Genomic DNA, 18,010 nt, shown 5'->3' on the forward strand with positions numbered 1-18,010 from the left:
GCGCTGTCGGCATTAAAATGGGTACTACCCCTTTTGGGACCTTCAGTGGACACCTTTTAGAGACAAATCTGCCACCGAAGCCGGTCATTTGTTGCGGTAATTGGTTTCGGTTTACATATTTTGTCACGGCTGGTCGCGGTGAAGCGCAAATACAACAATAACAATACAATACAATAACAATAATAATAATAAATTGGAAAGATAGGCACATGAACACGATAAAAACACGGCACTTGAATGTCGAAGAGTGTGAGCATGTGAATATGTCAGAAATTATTCGGTTAATTGTAGAAATGCTTGAATGTCTGTGTTGAAGTACCTCATCCACTACAGTGCCCTTCAAGTTCATTAGACATGGTATTACCTCTATCAGCAGGCTGCACAAGACCCAAGGGTTTGAATATGGTGCGAGCCATGAGATATCGTAAAAACCTCATTAGAGAAAAGTACACTGCCACACATATTGCACAATTACACTATTACTACTAATACTAGCGAGTCTACTAATGCTAATACTCTGCTAGCAGACAACTACTAACACATACCAATGCTAAAGCAATGATGTTGAACACACTATTTGACGCAGGTTCCGTCATGCTGCTTTGACTGCTTTGACCGACCCTGTAATAGAAATACAGTATTTTATATTGGGAAAATGATATATGATATGGCGGCCGTTTACACTACTAAGCGTTATTTGAAAGAAGCACTCGAAACAGAAACTTTACATGTGCCTATGTGAGGGGCTCTTCATCAGCAATAGGCGCCAGCAAACACGAATGGAGACAAAATCGTGCCCTTGTGCGTGCACGTGCGTAGAGATGCAAACTGAAGGGGTTACGAGGGGGCCACCGAGAGAGCAGGCGTCGATTATTCAGTCTCGCTTTGGTTTTCCCGTCGATGTCCCACTGGGCACACTTTTGCCAGCCAATAAACTACGACGGGCTACTGCACACGATACCACTACATTTACCTTTGTTGCGTTCCATTCGAAGCGAACTGAAAGCGCTTACATCGTCCAGGGCACGTCGAAGCTTTCAACTTGTTCCGGGAACAACGTAGAGGTAGTCCTTAGCCGCTTTCGTTTTGGAGCGAACGCGAGGCGAACTTGCATAACGTCCGTCTCCAGATAAGCTTCGTCACCGAACAGATGGGCGGAACACGATGTCCTTGCTCCACTGTAGGGTACCGGCTGTGATATGCCTCCTATTTTCGTTTTGTGTCATTGCCTCTAGGCCGGTCAGTTCCGGCTGGACCGTGGACGAATTCGTGCGGCCAGTACTCCTCGACCTGATACAATCTCCCTTGGCGGAAAATGTCAGACTTCAAAAAAAAAAAAAAAGAAAAAAAAAACTTGAAATGTAGACGTATGTCACGAAGTCGAAGCAGACTGAGTCGAATCGTCAAGGACAATCGTCGAAGGAGAAACTCGGGCGGCCTACTGCCCTATCATTCGTCTGTCGCGTCATGGTCCGAACCACGTCATAGCGATGTCGTTGCTGGGACGCTCGCGGCCGTAAAGGCTGCGCTAACTTTAAAATGTGTTTTTGAAATAACTAAGCAATTATCGGAAAAGAAAATTGGTCAAATAGGTTGTCGGAGGATGCGGAACGTCATGGTAACAGTATTATGGTAACGTTCCCGGATGCGACCGTCCCTTTAATGGAACGCAAGCGTAATTCGTCGTACACATCGTACGGATAGTTTACCAGGAGCGTGGATAAATCTGTGGACATAGGTGTCGGAAGACTCTTGCGAAGGCTTTTTCTTTTTATACGTTTCTTGGTGCTTATAGAGTCCGTTCGTCTTCTGTTCCAGGGACTACAAGAAATTTCTTTTCGTCCTTGTTCCATGCGCCGTACTCTTTCTGATAGCAGGTGTAGGTGTAGTAAGCTGTAAGTATCCAGACTTTCTGTGGTATATGCTGCTGTGGTGTGCCGTGTGGTATGCAAGTGTGGTTATATCCGCCGATGTGCACGACTATCAGATCGATATTCCCGTTTACCGATTGAAATAAAACTGTCCGATCTTCGAAACGGACGTTCAAATAATAATAATAATAAAGCGGCTTCAAACAACTTCGCGCTCCCTTTAAGACGGATTTGTGATGGCCAAAGAGATCACAGCCTTCAGGATGATGGTGCTGCCCATGTTTGCCCCTTCTGACCGTTTGGACCACGAGAGCGATCACGATCATGATGAGAGTGGATATAAACGATATCTCCACATATGCGGTTACAACGAACGCATTCGTGGGTACCACATGCGAAGGTACGGTTGCTTACTACTTGCTACATAGTAGCCACGACACCGCCGTCCTCTATATGGTGACGCCACTGCTATATTTGCGTAGCTGCGTTTAGTGAGGAAGATTGCTGAGAACGATGGCGACTAGATCATCAGATAATGAAAACTACGATAACGATGACCATCGGACAATCAGATACGTTCGATCGGTAATCAAGATGCTTCGCTCAGTTCCTGTCACTGTCTGGGTTTTTCGATGACTGCAATGTTTGAAGATTCCGCGCGTGCTGTCATATGCGTTGTCCGTGGGTTCTTCCTCGCCCTGGAACATTTCATAAAAAGAAAATGATAACTGTCGTTGTGTTCGCTTGTGACTATTTATAACGGTGCAAGCGGAAGAGTCTCACTTAAAATTCTTAAAATTCTATCCTCGCTTAATGTACGATGATCTGCACTTTGATCCGTAAAAGCTACCAAATGGAAGAAGCGTAAATATGAAACGCTGAGCATGATGAAGGCACCGTAAATCAGCAGGCACGTTGTTAATAATGGCAGCAGGATTTGAAAGCTTATACAGAAAGAAACCCGCACTTGAAATTTTATGAGTGACAGAAAAATCAAAATATTTCTTAATCATGACTGAAACGCGGACTGCGGTAAAAAGACGTGGGGCGACACTTTGTGGGAAACAGTCGCCCATTCGTCGAGCAACAGTGTTACATGTTCCCAACCCTCTATCGGCTAGGTCATTGCCCTCATGGGCTAAGTAACTGGCTCCATGAAATTTAATTGAAAAGTTTGTGGAAGCGAGATACTTAGCGACATACGTTCTCTTAAAATGTAAGAACATTGATACAATGTGGAAATGAGTAACAGTGTCAGCAGAATCACCACGGGAGTCAACTACACAGAAAATTCACTTCGTCCGGCGAGCCAACGTGGTGACGGTACCGGTCCACAGATGTCGCGGTACGCTCCCATTGTTTTTGGCATGCTTATGTTCGCTGCACTATATAACTGCGGAGTTCTTGTCGGGTCTTAGAAACAGGGTTGCCCGTAATAATCAATATGAATTCGGGCTGGATTTGAACGAAATTTGTGGTGTTTGTATAATTAGCCCGCAGGATGCAGCAGCAGTAAAAAATTAATGCTTGCTGTTTTACAGACTGACCCAACATTGAGGCACTGTGTGCGAGTGCCCTGTAGGATAACGAGAACTTCCGAACCGTTATCGTCTCGTCGTGAACATTGAGCAGGTAGCAAGAGATCTATGCGCCGTGTTTTCTGACTAAGCAATGTGATCCGCCCGCGGGCATGTAAAAACGCAGCGCACTTGGACATCTTCCTTATACTTTGGTGTCAGTTTTTAGGAATATGCGCACTAGGGTCCTAACCGGGATTGCTGGCTGAAACGTGGGAAGAGCGTTAGCTGTTTCCTCGCCAGCTGGTACTGACTCAATGACACGGTGCATCAAGCCAGCGACGCAGACTACAAAAATGCCCCTTCGTCATGTAGGGTTTTTGTTCGGAGGATTTTGTTGATTCTTGTAGGATTTTGTTGAAACCTGCATTCTTGCTGAATGATTGTGAGAACGATATAGGAGTACACCTTTTGCTGTTTACATCTACAGCCATCATCATTCAAGGAGGGGGAGGGGCATCGGGAGGAGGAGAACCTGGTACAGAGGATGAGGATCAAAATGGTCATTACAACGACGCAAATGCGGCCCAGGATATCACTCCCATGTCCCCTACCACGACAACGACCACTACCACCACAACGACGACGACAACCACTAGGAAACGTCAGTATTACGTACCTCTATCCTCTTTCCTATTCCAGCCCCTCTGTCGTTCAAGATGCTTTCGTAGCGATGCTATGCGCCAAAAAAGTGCGCTACATATGAATGAATCTAGGATTTCCGAATGAATCCCGGAAATCTTCATGGTTACGTGTGCTTCCCCCTAATCTACGATGGATTCCAAGGCAGTGTGGATGGATGGATTCTTTTCTCATTTAAATCAGCGGTTGCTTGCGCCACCTAGTGTGCTATTAAGTGCGGTTTTACGAGCTCGAGTTGCCAAAATGTATGCTCATACCACCAATTGTTAAGTGAATCCTTCGTATTTTTCTGCTCGCTTCCTCCTTGCCACCTGGAAAACCCTGGTACCTCCCACACAAGTGCCTTGTGTAGCTGCAGAATGCGGGATACTGAGTATGCACACACTTTTTATTCTACATTCCTTGTGCGTTTCGAACGTTCAGGAACTAGTTGCGGTACACGCTCTTGGCTAGTTCCATCTCAAATCGAACAATCTGGTACACTTGATGTCTCGAATGAACGGGAAAAAAATATATGTTGAAGCCATCGGTGAGTTAGGAGAAATAAACGCTTTCCGAATTCTCTGCGCTGCGCGGTTCGGGAAATAGGAGAGGAGGAAAAAACTGCCTCTCATAAGGCGACGTCGTCGCGAGCGGGTTTGAGCGTTCGCTACAAGGCCATTTCTTCTCGCATTATAGTAATTTCTTGATCTGGCTTGAGAGCACTTAGGGCAGAATAGGATCCTTCGTTGGCAGTGCTGTACCGGTTTTTGTTTGTCTGCAAAAAAATATCAAAGTTGACTCAAAGTGCCGAAAAACACCATATTCACTGCAGCTTTGCGGACGATGTACAAAACGGATAAGACTCAGCTTTATGCCGTTTAATTTGTCATTCATAGGGCTATCCAATGATGTATAATTTCTTGCTCTACTCTGTAAGGAACGTAAGCGATACCTCTTTTAGTAGCACCATGCCACCGAAAAATGACGAATTTCGGAAGTCTTTATCTAAAAAACCCCACCAAAAACTTTCCTCGAAAATTTTATATGTTGTAGGTAGTTCCTTAGACTATGCAGAGAAGCAAAATCAAAATTCGGACTTGATCGGTAGGCGCACTGTGAATTTTTTGCCAGCCCTATCAAGCGGAGGCACCGTGTCCCGCGTGTTGCAAAATCAAATTTTCTAAAGGGACTTTCAACTTCTGTCTTCATATAAAAAGTAATTGCTGTCATTTGAAACCATTCTGAGGTTCCAAGGTTTCCTTTTCAAGGTTCTGAGCGTTTGCGTTCATAACAATGCTGTTCATAGTCGCTGAATCTAGATTGTAGAGCAACCAGATGTGCTCGCATTTTTTGCGGGATGTCACACATGCATTGCAAGTGCTGGGAGCCGGGGAAGAACAGAATGATTTTACATCTTTGTAAGAGGCATATCTGTTCAGGGTTATTTTAAACAAGCATATTTACTGTACGCATTATGGCAGGAGGGACGCAGTGACTTCCAGTATTATTTGAAACATTTCCTTTAATTCCTACGGCCCCATGACCTCGGACGGGGGAAATTGCACTGAGGAAAATGTTGTAGTGTCATACGCACACACTCAAGGCTAATTCATGGTGCCTTTTATGAACCTTGCCGAAACAGCTCGACTGGCGCCGCAGTCCAATATGTTATTCGGTTCGACATGCTGCCACCATGGGAAGGTCCTGATCGCATTTACTCCTTGAAGACACCTTGCGCAAAGTTTCGCCTACACACAGAAGACGCTTCACTCACTTCTCGACTACAGAAGTGCATGGAGTGCCCTTATACAGAGTGTGCGACGACATTTGCATTACTGTAGTGTGTCGTCCTGGTATCACACCTACCTGAATGGCCTCTTTGTTGTACATAGATGGGTAGAAATCCAGCGAACCGGTAGAGATGTAGGAAGGGAGTTGCCTCAGGACAGTGCTGATCGTGTGGATTTCGCTGAATATATATATATACCGCCTCATACACAAGAAAAAAGTGCTATAGACAAAGGATTTTCGCTTTGCTTCGGAGATCGGCATAGCTGCCATAAAGACTGTGGTTCCAGCAGATCAAGCCGAAGGCGTAACAGAAATGGGCCAGCTATGCAGAAGCTGCTTCAAGTACTTCACAGCAAAGGTGGCTGAATCACAACACGCAGCAATGTTGCCCACATTTGAAAGAAAATCTGACAAGAACCTGCCATCAAAAGTAACATTAAGGAAAGTGGCTTCCACAACGGCCTAAAGCAGTTCATGACACGAGCACTCTCATCCACCTGGAATGCTCTGCATAACTTTCGTTACCTTCTTAGCTTCGTCACCTTGTCTTCTTCGCTGTCAAGTTGTTGTTATTCTGTGTACTGTAAATATGCTTCGATATGATCACCGTGGACAAATATACCTCTTATAAAGACACAAAAGTATTCTAAAGCATTCTGTTCTTCACGGGCTCCCAGCACTTGCAATGCATGTGTGTCATCCCGCAAAAAATGTTAGCACATATGGTTGCTCCACAATCTACATTCAGCGATTACAACACTATTTTGAACGCAAGCGCTCAGAACGGTTTCAAATGATAGCAATTACTTTTTATGTGAAGACAGAAGTTGAAAGACCCTTTGGAAAATTCGATTTTGCAACACGCGGGACACGGTGCCACGGCTTGAATGCGCTCCGCGTATAGGGCTGGCAAAAAATTCACAGTGCGCCTACCGATAAAGTCCGACTTTTGATTTTTCTTCTGTGCATAGTCTAAGGAACTACCTACAACATATAAAATTTTCGAGGCAAGTTTTTGGTGGGGTTTTTTAGATAAAGGCTTCAGAAATTCGTCATTTTTCGGTGGTATGGTGTTACTGAAAGAGGTATCGCTTACGTTCCTGACAGAGTAGAGCAACAAATTATATATCACTCGACAGCCACATGAATAACAAATTAAACGGCATAAAGCTCAATCTTATCCGTTTTGTACATCGTCCGCAAAGCTGCAGTGAATATGGTGTTTTTCGGCACTTTGAGTCAACTTTGATATTTTTTTGCACACCAACAAAAACCGGTACAGCACTGCCAACGCAGGATCCTATTGTGCCCTAAGTGGTCTAAAGCCAGATCAAGAAATTTCTATAATGCGACAAGAAATAGCCTTGTAGCGAACGGTCAAACCCGCGCGCGACGACATCGTCTTATGAGAGGCAGTTTTTTCCTCCTCTCCTACTTCCCGAACCGCGCAGCGCAGAGAATTTGGAAAGCGTTTATTTCTCCTAACTCACCGATGGCTTCAACATATATTTTTTTCCCGTTCATTCGAGACATCAAGTGTACCGGATTGTTCGATTTGAGATGGAACTAGCCTCTTGTGCAACGTAGCGCGCTTATCGCAAGTGATTCCGTCGTGATTCTACATTGGTAACATTCTCAAGGCGTTGTTGAATTGAGCGTAACCGGAATAGGCAATGCCCCCGCGCATTAAACGTCAGCTTTGCCGATATCCCAAATAGTGGAAACTGTTGTGATATTCTGAAAGCCCACATCCAACTCTACAAAAGTACACGTTCATTCTTCCAGTTCAGTACAGTACCATGTCAAAGAAAAAAAAATCATTCCGGAACACACATGGGCGCAGCCACTTTGATGACGTAGATGCACCCGAACGTGCCTTCGTACTTTTTAGTGGATTCCAGCTATGGCCCTTCGTGGCTTCACGTATCTGTGCTTGAAGATGGCGGACAGCCGGGTTCCACTGATTCCGCGATGAGTAAAAAATGCAGCGGCTGCGAACTCCTTCGTGAACGAAGCTCTGTGTGATGTTTGAGTGGAATTCGTCGTTTGTGTTTTGTGAGCTCGAACAATTTGCGTCAAGTCGCGTTTCCGATAGCCCATTTACAGCGCTTGCTCAGCGTACGGTCAATTATTTCGAGGAAATAGACTGACGTTTCGGCAGCCGTTTTATCAAGAAAATGGCAAAGCATGCATGCAAAAGCATGCTATGTATTTGAGGAACCGCATAATGCTATGGGACGAGTTTTACGTACGATTTATCAATGTGTAACACCGTCGACATCGTTAGGGAGCGATGTAAAGCAAAATACCAATCTCGTTGTAAACTTTTCGTTGGATTCTGTGCATTTTCCTGAAGCTTTGTTTTAATCACACACTCCCACGTCATGCTGCAAAACAAACTACATACTACTCCTACAAACTACTGCATTTCATGTCTAACACCTGGATTTTGTTTTTAGTGAGTACCGTACCACAATAACATGCACACGAAAGCTCCAGTAGCCATGTGGTTGCACGCCATGCAAACGCAAAAGAAATACGAGAGCACATATTGGCCACCTAGAAATGTTGTTTCAGGAGTCCGGAGAGTTAGGGCATAGCATAGGTCATAGCATAGAAAATAGATACATCATTATTTACATTTTCCATCAATCAGCATTGTTGGGATCTGGTGCAAATTTAAATGTCAACACTGAATGTACTTACAAACTATTCCTATATATTCAAGTGGAGACATGACAATTCGCTTTTTGTACATTAGCACAGTACAGCTTCAAAATTATTGAGCTGTGCAGGATCAGCAATCTCAGGAGAGGAATCACATAAAGCTCCAATAATAGACCGGACGATAGAAAGCTTCAAAAGACAAAATAGTTACAGAAAAATCTGAATAATCGAATAAGCCATTGTGATTGAATAAGCCATTCTGAATAAGCCATCGGGATCTGTGCTACTAAGAGTACGTACAGTTCATGAATGGAACATGTTACCACATTGTATTGCCTCCATGTGACCACTAGAACAGGCAGCTTTCCGGGTAGCTCCTTTCGTGTTTTTCGATGGTCTTTTTTGTTGTTGTTTTTGTTTTTGCACCAGCAAACATGGTCATAGTGAAACACAAGCATCCAAGGACAGGATGAGACAGGTACAACACAACTGCTAGCTCTCACTTGATATATTCATTAACAGACTCTGGAATATACACATACATGCTGCTAAACAAATGACAATTTAACCATCGGAATCACACACAAGAAAAAAGGGTTATATATCTTCCCCTCTTCTCGTTCTATTTCACAGGCCGCCATAGTATCACTCTGAATCCCTCTGAATGTGCTCGTGCATCCCCTTTGAGAAAACGTATCCCGGACAGTAGCAAATCGAACCACTTACTGCTTGCACAAGCATCTGTCTTGGATCTCTCAAACCACTAGGGCTCTCACATAGAAACTACCCCTGTTCAGCACAGTAGGAAACACAAATTCGTAAATAGCATCTGTTGATTTCGCCGTACATATCCCACATATAGAGGGTGATAATACTACATATTGTATGATAATGTCAGTAACACAAGAATGCTAGATTTGAAACTACTCTTGCTTCGTAGTAGTTTTTGTGTGAAGCTACGCAATTCCTGTCCACATGTTTGATCTGCCAGCGTGATAATCCCCTGAAAAGCAATTCTTACATGGCTGGAAATACCGGTTCTAAAACCTATCCCTAACATGTGTAGCATCAGGGTGCAAAACAAAAAGGCATCGTGGAAAAGACAAACACACACCGGGTATGTTCTCACTGTGTAACATTTGCTCTGGCTACGAAAATCAACATGTTCCACATTAATAAACATGGCTGGACATGATACGCAGGTGAAAGCTAAGAAATATCATGAGTAGTTAAATAAACAATTCATGAACACTTGCAATAACATAACATTCATACGCTACCATTCCTCCCACTTTAAGGAATTACTGAACTATATTCCTACCTACATTGCGTGCCATTGCACGCTCCTTTGACAGCACAGAATAAAAATACAGTGAATATAATTTATAGCCTTCCATTCACGCTTAATGGCCGAAGTAGTAGAGAAGGAAGGCCACTGCTGTGTTGTGTTGAGAAGCACCACTTCCTGTTTATCATGTCAAAATGAAATGTGCCTGAAGTGATCCAAAGTAACTGTTCTGAACAACAACAACTTTATTACAAGGTGATGAATGGGGAGTCTGGAACATACAAACAGAAAAAAAAAACACTACACAAGCCGCAACATTAACAGATTGGCAAATGAGCTGTGGCGAGCTACACCTTGGGAGAAAGTCCCGAAAGTCCCGAAAAGTAATTCACGAAAAGTCTGAGTACCTGAAATATGAGATCCGTGACTGGTAGTAGGAGGGTCCATGTTCAACTTCTGGTGCTAGCAGTGATTGGCTTTTTCATGAATTATTTGTTGAAGTTCCTATATGCATGAGAACATGAACGACTCATTAACCACTGAATACTGATGAGCTGATCAGGGGTCGTCATCCCAGAGAGACTCCCCTTCTTCCATGTGTCCCTAGGGTTGCTCACCACTGCAGAAAAAAAGAATACTCTATGTATACGTAGTATATACTATATACAGTACAGTATATATAGAGTATACTAGTAGTATAATACTGTATAATGATTTTGCCCAACAGAGAGAAGACGATTGAGAGCATCTAAATTTTAATGAGACGAGACTTTCACGCAGACGGCTGCACTTCTTGAGGACTAACATCAAGCTGCAAAAAAAGAAAGAAAGAATATACAACACATGGTGTAAAGCAGAGAGCAAGGTGAGCTACAGTTGGTACAAATATACAAATAAAAATACAAACCTATATAATGAAATAAGAACTGGGTTCGACTCCATCAGCTTCGATCAGACAAAGGATTAGCTGTGTAGCATGACGACGACGATGTTGGTTGTTCTGGTGGCATAATACCTGAATGACCACGGTGGCCAGGTCAGTATTTGGCACTAAAGGCATTCACGGGGGACACATTCAGGGTGTGGGATCCGTGGCCCACAAACCCGGGTGGGTTCCGTGTCCGACCCGCCGTAACCCCGAAGAACACTAACATAGTACATAACAAAGGGGCGTAAGGTTTATTTCCTTACGACGTACGGATCAACTCGACTGCTCCGCTGCTGCCTCCAGACTAGCCTTCGCCTCCCTCGCTTCCTTCGTCTTAAATCTGCACTGCCTGCTTCGGGTGAGCTGATAACGCAGGTGCCGGTGCCGCCACGCCCCCATGAATCACGACACTTGCGTGACTTGCGATAAGCGTTCTGACAGGGTGATGGCGTCCCACATCTCCCCCTCCTCAAAACTCCGCCAGGTCGGGGATGTCCAGCATATCGGGCATGTTCGGCGTTGCGTACTCCGACATGTGGCCCTAGCAGCAGGGGCGCGCACCGGTGCATGCAGAGGACAGCCGCGGCCAAGTCTTGCGGTTCCGGCGCGTCCCCGGCTGGAGGGGCACCGTGAAGTGTCTCCCACGGAGGATGCTGCTGCTGTAGACGCTGGGAATGGAGAACGGCGGAGCAGTGGGTTGCTGGGTGGATGAGTGCATGATGCACGGAGCACAGGTGCTGGGGTTGCCGGGAAGTTTCCCTTGACACTTTGTCACGCTGACACGCTGACGGTTGCCTTTGTCGGCGTTAGCAGTCAGTGGTCCTACGGTTACGAGGGGCCGCAGGACTGCGGGTAGAGAAACGCCGCATCTGCATAGAAAAACAAAGAAAACATCACCTTGGAGGTTTACGGGGGCGAAGGTTATAACGAGGGAACCCTGGTAACCCGCCCTGGGATGTCCCATCTTCAGCGGGTTGAGACTCCGTGTCGATCGGATGTTGAAAACGTTGGGATTGCGACGAACTTGTTCCGGCATCCTCTTGCCCTTCGTCCTGCTCCAAGATGCGATAGATGAATTTCTTGAGGTCTGTGATGTGAACTGGGCCGGACTCTTCAACGTTCAAGTCTATAAGTAACGTGAATAAGTTGCGCACTCACCCGGTAAGGCCCGTACCATCGGTCCGCGAGAGAAGCTGCGAAGCCCTTCGTCGCGTAGCATAGTGGATGCGTCCGCCTCAGGACTAAGTCTCCTTGTTGTACTGGGATGCTTACACCAGTCGTGCGACCTCAAGATTCTCACCTGCACAGCGAACTGCAGTTGAGAGAATGTTGTTGCGAATGTCTTCCGCATATCGTGCATACGGGCGACTGGGTTGTTCCCTCCGTGTCCGTAGCGTGTTTTCGAGTGGAAATACTATTTCCCGTCCAAAATTCAAATAGGCAGGCGTGAACCCAGTAGACCTATTTTCTGCCGTACCAGTGGCGAAGCAAATTTCCGTTGGAAGCGCGTCTCAATCCTTATGCCTGGTGGTAAGCGTTACCATCATTTTGATATTCTTATTGACCCGCTCAGTTATGTTTGCCTGAGGGTGATAGGGGGACGTCTTATGTCGAATACTCAATGCCGAGCTTGTGTCTATGAACGCCTTACTTGTAAAGTACGAGGCGTTATCCGTGATGGTCCGATCCGCGAAAAGACATCGAGCAGTCGATGCCAGATCCGAGCTGACACCAACATCCGCAGGGGATAGAGCTCAACCCACTTCGTGAAGTGATCTGTAATGACTAACAGGTAGTGGTTACCACGGGGACTTCTGGGGTATGGACCCTTTACGCCACATGCGACTACCTGCCAAGGCTCCTGACTGACAATCTGTTGCAGCAATCCTGGCGGCTGTCCGCCCCCTTGGTGTCAACTTCTGACATACAGGACAGCTGCGAGTAAACAGCCCGCCTGCATCATGCCTGGCCACATCGCGATACGACATAACTTGAATAAGTCTTGCTGCCACTACCGTGACCTGCCAAAGCTCCTGCCTCATGCCTGGCCACATCGCGATACGACATAACTTGAATAAGTCTTGCGGCCACTAACGTGACCTGCCAAAGCAGAGTCATGGAAATATCTGAGGAATAACTTCGTAGCTTCCGTGGTACTACGATCCTGAAAGGGTTGCCGCCGACCTCCTCGTCGTCCGCCTGGGGGATGTACCTCACCAGAAGACCATCCTCGCTCAGCTGATAGGAGTCTGACCTCTCTTCAGCGTCTCCGGCGTCCGCTGGGCCCGTTGTCTCCCCCACTTTACTACGTGTTGACAGAGTCCGTCCGTCCTCTGTGCTTCCAAGATGTCCTCCCGGCTCACGGTGTGTCCCCACGCCAGCTCCCTGTCCGTTCCGGCTTGTCCAACCGCGGCTACGAGCTCATGCGTGGTAACGACGTCCTCCAGGGGCAGAGGTGCTCGAGACAACGCGTGTGCCACTTTGTTAGAGGTCCCCTTCCGATATCGATCGAGAAGTCGTACCGTTGCTATGTCAGACTCCAACGTGCAAGTCTTCCGGTGGGATTTTTCAATCTACTCAGCCAGGCGAGTACCTGATGATCAGTGTGGATTGCAAATTTCGCACCATCTAGATACATGTCAAACTTATTCAGTGCGAACATGATAGCTAGGCACTCTTTCTCCGTCACGGTGTAATTTCGTTCAGGTGATGTCAGCGTGCTGTTGTAACAACACGGCACCCAGTCCATAATCGCTCGCGTCTGTCTGCACTACAAATGAGCGATTAAGATCTTGGGAGATACAGACAGATGATCTGCGCTATCGCTTCCGTCAGGGCGGAGAATGCATTCTCCTGTGCTTCTCCCAATGACCAGCGCGCACCTTTCAGCAATAGCTAGGTTAGTGGCTGCGTCATGTCTGAACACCGCAGTATGAATTCTCTATAAAATCCAATCATACCAAGGAAGCGTTGCAAGCTCTTTACATCCTGCGGGCGGAGTTCGTCTAGGATAGCCTTCATCTTGTCCTCGTTCGGCCTGACCATGCCAGACAGCACCGTAAACTCGAGCAGGTCGGTGTGGTTATCGCCAACTCCATCTTTTGAGGATTGACCGTCAACACAACAGCCTGCATACGTCCCTACACCACTTTCAGGTGTGAAAGGTGTTCCTGTAATGAACGTGAAAAAATTACTACTTCATCCATATAAGTCATGGCGAAGTTTTACTCCGCATCGCCGAGCACCTCGTCCATCACTCGCTGAAAACTAGCCGGGGAATTGGACAGTCCGAAGGGAAGCCGGACGAACACAAACACTCCCCTATGACAGGTAAAGGCTGTCTTTTCGACATCGTTAGGTGCTCTCGGTATCTGCAGGAATCCTCGACTGCAGTCCAAGATTGTAAACGCACGAGCTGATCCCAGCATGTAGTCTATAGAGGGAAATCGATAGGAATCTCTCAGTCACCTCGTTCAACCGGCGGTAGTCCACGCACAATCTTGCGGTTCCATCTGTCGTCGGAGCGAGTACCACCGGAAAGGCCCACGGACTGCGCGAGGGTCTCACAGCACCCGTCTCAATCATTTCGTTCAGCGCAGCAACGAGCAATTTGCGCTTTTGGACGCTAAGCGGCCGCGGGTTGCATCTCCAAGGCCTTGCGTCGCCGGTGTCTATGCAGTGTCAAACATTCGGTCAAACATGGTTTTTCCGGAAATATCCGGAAAAAGGGGTGGCAGTGCTTGCTTCAGCATTTCTTGTTGTTCTGAGGTTCCTGGACATCCTCGCAGGCCCTCATCGAAGACAGCAGTTGCAACTACAGGCGTTCGGTATTCTGTTCCGTGATGATCTCCAACGGGCAGTGATGGTCCAGCACCGCGAAGCACTCCAGCGGCTTGCTGCTTAGGTTCATAGCTGTTGCCAGTCGGTTTCGCTTTGAGCAGTCGTCCTGGGTTCCCTCACCAGTGCGGCGTTGGTCCACGCCAGGGGTTGTCCACTCCAGGAATGGGTAGAAGGTACTGCTGCATGCATGCTGGCACCTTCCGCGACGCAAGTCCAGGACAAGTCCCATCCGGATAGTGAAGTCACGTCCCAGGATCATTGCTCCTGCCAGTCCAGGAAGGTAAACAAAGCGTTGTCTGACCTGATGTTAATCGTGGACCGTCAAGGTAAGGCGTACCGCGCCGCCGGCAGGTACAACCGTATCAGAGGCGAGCCTAAGGTGAGTCCTGGACGTCCGTACAGAGATGTTTCGTTCCCGACACCAATCGTGGATGGTGTCGCCGATTAGGGAAACAGCTGCTCCGGTGTCCAACAAACCTGCAACGTCTTTGCCCAGAACGCGCACCACGATGAACGGTCAAATGTTGCAGATGTCATCTTGCAATCGGCACTCAAGTGGGACCGAGGCCACTGTATTATCAGAAAAGATAGCACGGTTAGAAGTAACTCTCCTCTTATCAATGTTCGCTCCGGCCAACGACGGGAATGCGTAATCTGCGGTTACCGCCGCCGAGTTTCCCTGGGAGGTTCTTTCGGGGGTGGCCGAAGTACGGTGCGGGCGGTCCCGACGGATGTATCCGTGTTCCCCGCAACCGTAACAACGCGGTCTCCCAACGTTTAGTCCATTCGAGGGCGGTGGTGTTGCATACTTTAAAAGCGATAAAACCCCCGTGCCGGGGAACAAGTCAACAGCTTTTATCGCTTTTAAAGTATGCTGTACCGAACAGCCCAATTTTTAACCATTTTCGGTGGTGTTGATCCCTCAGTCCTGTCGTTGCGCCGGTATCCTGACGTTCGGCGATGTTCGCTACCGGTCGGTCCCGCGCTCGAAGTCCTCTCAACAAGCCTCGCTCGGTTCCTTTGCTCGTGCATGAAAGGATCGGGTGAGCGGTGCGAAGGACATGCCGACGCTCCGCTATTCGGTCCTGCAGGCCAACGGGGATGCAGCACCGTTGCGTGTACCGGTCCGCCCCATGCACAGCTAGGCTCGAGTCTGCTCCGGTCTAGGGCGTGGGCGGTAACCCACTTCAGCTAGCAGCCTGAATGCTGCGCGTTTCTGTAGCTAACTCCGACCCCGTAACTGAGGGTGGCACTGTCGGATAACGCGTGCCACCTTTTCTTCGTCTACGAGAGGGTCCGCTCTCCAATACAGTTCCTGAATAGCCCCGAATGTATTCCAAAAGGCTCTCACCACTATGCTGCGCGTTCGGGCTGCATGCTCTTCGCGCATACGCATCACATAGTCTGGGGGGAGGAACTCGTCCCGAAACTGCTGCTTGAATACGCTCATAGAGAGAAATGGGGGCTGGGACCTACGCCACAAAGCATGACGTCGTCGGTGGTTGGGTAAGCACTCAAGTCGGCGAGGAAATCTTCAGCTGACTTCGCTGAGTCGCTGTAGCCAGAAAAAGTCGGTACCGGCAAGTTCAGGCGCAGCTGTATGTCCGCGTACGGCTGGGCGGCGGGCGCGCTGCTACCAAGCTGCTGCGTCAGAAACGTACAGAGGGATGCCATTTGTCGAAGCAAGTCCTCAGACACTGGCGCAGGCTCGTCCTCGTCACTTTCTGGGTCGTGCTTCTTCCTGGGAGGAATCTCCGGTCGAAGAACCTGCGAGAAAAAACAAAACAAAAACAAAACACACAATAACAGCTATGCTGTGCCCTCCGGGAAAACTGTACGGCGAGTCGAAAACATCACAGTTGGGCGCCAATTTTGTGGGATCCGTGGCCCACAAACCCGGGGTGGTTCCGTGTCCGACTCGCCGTAACCACGAGAACACGAATACAGTAATTAACAGAGAGACATGCGACGTACGGATCAACTCGACTGCTCCGCTGCTGCCTCCAGATTAGCCTCCACCTCCCTCACTTCCTTCGTCTTAAATGCGCACTGCCTGCTTCGGATGAGCTGATAACGCAGGTACCGGTGCTGCCACGCCCCCATGAATCACGACATTTGCGTGACTTGTGATAAGCGTTCCGACAGGGTGATGGCGTCCCACAAGGGAAACAGTACTACAGCGTCTCGCGAACTTCTCCCTTGCCGGCTTGAAACTGATGGAGTTGCACCCCGTTTTTATTTTATTATATATGTTTGTATATTTATTTTTATGTTTGTACAGCTTCGTCGCATCCCGAAGGTGCCCGTCTGAGAACTGTTGCTCCGCTTCGAATGGGCAATGATAGGAGACCCAAAGCTTCAGCTTCTTTTGTAGTGATTACGTGACCTTGTACCACCAGATATCGCTGATAGCTGTGAAGCAACATCAGTTGCCTCAAAACTGCCGTTTCCTTGCTATTAACTGCGCGGGAGAGGCTTTGTGCTTTCAAGCGCTACAAGATAATTTCACTGGCATAACGAACCAGAGTTATTCTTGAAGCAGCATGGAAGTGGTAATGGGCACTGAATATGTGAATAATGCGAGCGAGTAACCACACTGTGATGTCGCATGGAAAATTCCATTCTTACGACGTTCTACAAAGCTTTCTTTACCATAAATTATTTCGACGTATAGCAAGCTCCTCATCCTCGTTGTTGTAGTTTGAAGAAATAAATAAAGGGTAGCACTCATAAGAGCGCCGGCTACTCCACATTGTTTAGTTGGGAATCACTGGGAGAATGGAACAGGCTTGTCAACTAGCTCTGGCCATAGCGAGCATATACGATACAACGTGGCGCGGAATGTGGTGCTTTAATGCATTTACGTGTAGTATTATTCCATTGCTTTCATTCTATTGCTTAATTCCAATCACTGTGACACCACTACAACAATATGACGCATACCAATGACATGGTCGTTAACGGCGTGGACAATCACTGATCAGGTGGCGAAGATTTCAATCGCCCGCAGCAATCTCCAGAACAGACTGGAACGATGTGTAGATAACAAATATCCACGTAAAAGTCAGCGCTCGTTGGAAGCGGAGCACCAGTTCTCGGACCGGCACCCCCGTGATGCGAGTAGGACAGCCCTCAACGCTCTCTCTCGATAATTCCAGTTAGAGCCGCTAGGGAGTCGTCTTTCTAGCTCCGTAGGCCGGCGCCTTGTTCAAGTTTGGACGAAGCTGTACCAACCCTTGCTCTCTACCTTACAACATGTCTTATATATATTATTATTATTATATATTTATTATATATATTATATATATATATATATATATATAATATACTTGGTGAATGGGGTTCGGACGACCGCGAATATATGTAGCTGAAATGAAAATTGAAACAGACTACGAAGGTACGGGAATAAGAAAAAAAAGGGATA

General features: G+C 47.3%; 1 protein-coding gene across 1 annotated transcript in view; it reads left to right on the top strand.

Moving 5' to 3' along the window:
• Positions 1 to 18,010, top strand: part of LOC135387752 (uncharacterized) — a 155,426-nt gene that overhangs the window by 3,290 nt on the left and 134,126 nt on the right. The window contains exons 3-4 of the mRNA XM_064616850.1: positions 1,819 to 1,895; positions 3,879 to 4,052. Of these exons, the coding sequence (XP_064472920.1) occupies positions 1,819 to 1,895; positions 3,879 to 4,052 (251 nt within the window). The remainder of the gene's footprint in view (positions 1 to 1,818; positions 1,896 to 3,878; positions 4,053 to 18,010) is intronic.

Source organism: Ornithodoros turicata, chromosome 3 (assembly GCF_037126465.1).
Source record: "Ornithodoros turicata isolate Travis chromosome 3, ASM3712646v1, whole genome shotgun sequence".
Lineage (NCBI taxonomy): Eukaryota > Metazoa > Arthropoda > Arachnida > Ixodida > Argasidae > Ornithodoros > Ornithodoros turicata.